The sequence below is a fragment of the Trichoderma aggressivum genome (assembly GCF_033847375.1).
Source record: "Trichoderma aggressivum f. europaeum strain CBS 100526 chromosome Unknown scaffold_172, whole genome shotgun sequence".
In the NCBI taxonomy this organism is placed as follows: domain Eukaryota; kingdom Fungi; phylum Ascomycota; class Sordariomycetes; order Hypocreales; family Hypocreaceae; genus Trichoderma; species Trichoderma aggressivum.
In genome coordinates, this window is record NW_026946535.1 from 1 (window position 1) to 3,565 (window position 3,565).

The window sequence follows — 3,565 nt, forward strand, 5'->3', positions numbered from 1 at the left end:
TGAGTATTATTATGTATTTATTCCTTTGTATTTTTGGGAAATGTGCATTAGTTTTACTATACTTGCTGAGTGACTTTGCTGCCCCGCTTACAGCACCCCTTGTCGGTACGCGACCCACCGGGGCCAATTTGGCCGGATACCACGTAGCTGGAGCTTCTATTCCTCCAGCGGGGTTACTGCTAGTCGATTGCGCTATGAACTGCAAAAGGATACGAATGGCTTGAACTTGCTGGCAGGGGCAAGTTCAATTAGCTATACAAGGCCTGTAGAGCGTATAGGGAGCGGGTAAAGCCCAATCCATAACATGTTCGCAGCTTCGCTTATACACGCCCCCCCTGGAGCCACCTCGCTTATTACCTCGCACGGTTTTATATCAGTATTGCTATTTAGGCATATCTTAGCTAGCTGTATACCTACTATATTACTACACTAATTTTACGGCCTGAAGTGTAAGCCCAGTAATTCTTTTATAATCCCATATAAAATCACACTTATAGATTATCTCCACTATTATCCCCAGCAATAAGGCCTTCCAATCCATTAATTTACTGGAAAATTGTATCTCTAAGAAGATTATTCAATATATTTATATCGAAATAAATATATGATACTCTATTCCTAATTAAACTCTAAATCCAACTAATACTATTAAGCTAGTAAAGTTCTTTAAATAAAAGCTGTAGTGTTATTACCTATTACTGTGTGCAAGGCCGGCTCAAGCTCATTAATTCCAGCGCAGTTACTAATCCCGCCTGCAAAATACACTGTACCTCAAGTACAATATAGCAGCACAGCAAAATCGTATGCAACAAATAGCAATAGTCTTTTATATATGCCCGGCGAAGCTGACAATTGTATAGAGTCGCTCGGTTGCAATAAGTAATTCTCGCATATGGTCGCGGCTCAGCTGAAGGCCAGAGCAATTATGTGACATTTGGAGGTCCCTCCTTTTTTTCAGGAATCGGCTGCCAACTAATCTGGGGGCTTCCAGGCTTCTAGATTTTTGCGCCCCTAGGCACGGCAGATAATAATATCTACTCATCTACGTATTGTTTTTTATCTTTCGAGTGCTAGCATCGACCATTCCACTCCATGGCGTTATGTGCCTGATTGCTGGACGCCGGGTCCTTCCATGTTATATGATCAAAAGTGTCTCGCGCAGTCGCCTTGACGAGGAGCAAGAGCTAAAAGTTGAAACACCGTCTATACTCCCACCTTCCGAGGGTCGTGAAACGAGCGGGATCGACTTCAGTTCGTCTTGGTCGCGACACACATCAACGGCTTCGTCTCCCACATGGAGAAGACTCGTTGATCCATCCAGGCTCGGGGGTCCTCGCACAACTGGAAATCGAATTGGAGCAACACAGCAGCCATGAAGAGACGCATCTCGTTCATGGCAAAAGCCTAGTCCGCAGTCAGCATCGGCGAGACGAGTTTTTGGTTCGCGTGAACGTGTTGGTGGGCGAGTCCTACCTGACCCAAGCAGTTCTGGGGGCCGTAGCTGAACGGCTGGACGGCATCAAGCCGGTCGTTTTGGAACTTCTCGTCACCCAGCCAGCGCTCTGGGTGGAAAGAATCGGGATCGGTGAAGTGGGCGGGAAGGCGAGACGTGGCATAGTGAGGCGCGTGAACGTTGACACCACCTGGGATCCAGTAGCCGCCGATGGACCATCCAGGCATCGGAGTGACGCGAGGTGCGCCGGTAGGCACCGGTGGATATAGTCTCAGGCCTTCTTGCAGCGCGGCGTCCAAGTACTTCTGTTGGGCGAGGGCTTCGTAGGTTAAGTCGTCCATAGACGAGAAGGCGGAGCGGACCTCGTTGGTGGCCTTGGCGAGGCAGTCGGGGTTAGTAAGAAGAAAATATAGTGTACCGGCCAAGCCTATCGCCGTAGTGTCGGTGCCCGCAGTCATGAGAAGCTGTGCGGTGGAGTGATATTCGTCCAGGGACATCTTGCCGTCAACACCAGTCAGGGGTTTTGTCCAGAGATCGGGAGGGTCTCGTTCTGGTTCTTGCAGGCGACGATCCACACGGTCCGCCGAGTAGCGGAGATTTTCCATGGCGGCCTTCCGGACGAATGAGCTCTGGAGGAAACAGTCTTTAACAAGCCAGCGGGTGAAAGAATTGTACGTGGAGAGGACCCGAAGGCGGATGATGGTTCGGATGCCACTGAAAGCCGAATGGACGTAGTCGGAGAGACGGCCGTTTTTCAGCATTTGCAGGTCGTCCCTGTCGAAAGAGAAGACTTTAGCGCGGCAAACGATTTCTAGAAGCTTGGCCTTACCCTAGCGAGAGGTCACCCATGGCATCGAAAGTCTACGGCCTCGTTAGTCAATCAGAACCAAGTGTGCCATTCACTTTTCGACTCTCAACTCTCCTCCGATAGCCTGCAGATGAGACATGGCGATGGACGGAATACATGGTTGGACTTACTGCACATCTAAACAACTCGACCATATCCACCGGAGCATCACCGCGCTCAGCCAACTTGGTCTGCAGAAGCCGAGCCCAGCCCTTGACGCGTGGCTCCATCTGCTTCATGGACTTTTCACTGAACGAGACGGCCAGACTCTTGCGCAGTCGCGCGTGGTCTTCGTCGCGCATGGCCTGAATCATGCTCGGGGCTCCGTTGGCCGGAGGCCAATACGACGCTGACGAACGATGAGGATGCTTCTCTTGGCCGACGTTCTTTCGGTAGCCATAAATGTCTTTCTGTCGGGTACGACAAGGGAGTCAGTTATATCAGCGCGGCTGGGGACAAGTAGCTACGGGCACGTTTTCACGCGCAGCCTTACCCAAGCCTGAACACCACCAGCAAACGACACCTCGTTGGGCGCCAGCCGCACAACCGGGCCGTACTTCTTATGCAGCTCGAGGACTCCAGCCGCTTCCTCGCCCTGCCATTCCATGTACATACGAGGAATTCGCGAGATGGCCCAGAGCCTGGGGCCGGGGATCTTGCTCAAAGGGCCAAAGAAGGCGCCGGCGATGACTTTGAGCCATGCGTACACGAAATAGAGGGCGACGGGCGTCAGCCAGAGCGCCAGAGCACTCTGGGAGCGGTCGGAAGAGAGCATGGCGAGCCAAGTCCAGCGGTGGATGAGAATACAAGTACAGGCAAAGAATGCAATGGACGCCCCCGCGGTGAGCTGCGACCTTTATGCTTGAGGTCGGTCATTCGCCGTACGAGCGCCGAGAAGATGAGCTTTGGATCAGGTAATACATGAAGAGCAGTGACTCGTACGAGTACAGATGTTTTAGGCTGCAGCTAGTGGTTAGCTGCCGCACCCCTCATCGAGCCATATCCCCACACTAAAAATACATGTACGTTAGTTACACCCCCCACGGGAGGGAGGGCGGTGTGGGTCACATAAGGGTGGGGTAGTGACGTTACATTATAGACTGACCTTTAGCTAAGAGGTCTGAGCTTCTATTAACGATTTCATCTCCTTTATTTCTCTTTAAAACTCTTTCTTTTTTTTTCGTTTTTATGTAATACTACTACTATAAAAATAATAAAACTATTAGTTGCCCTAGGCGCATATAAGCAAAATACAATAAATATAA

General features: G+C 50.5%; 1 protein-coding gene across 1 annotated transcript; it reads right to left on the reverse strand.

Annotated features, from left to right (window-relative positions):
* Positions 1 to 1,248: 1,248 nt before the first annotated feature.
* Positions 1,249 to 3,075, reverse strand: Triagg1_10996 (uncharacterized protein; the record flags this gene model as incomplete). The annotated part of the gene is made up of 5 exons (XM_062895131.1): positions 1,249 to 1,404; positions 1,474 to 2,227; positions 2,283 to 2,314; positions 2,432 to 2,710; positions 2,794 to 3,075. 5 exons carry the CDS (start codon positions 3,073 to 3,075, stop codon positions 1,249 to 1,251), a joined length of 1,503 nt encoding a protein of 500 aa, XP_062750049.1.
* Positions 3,076 to 3,565: the final 490 nt, after the last annotated feature.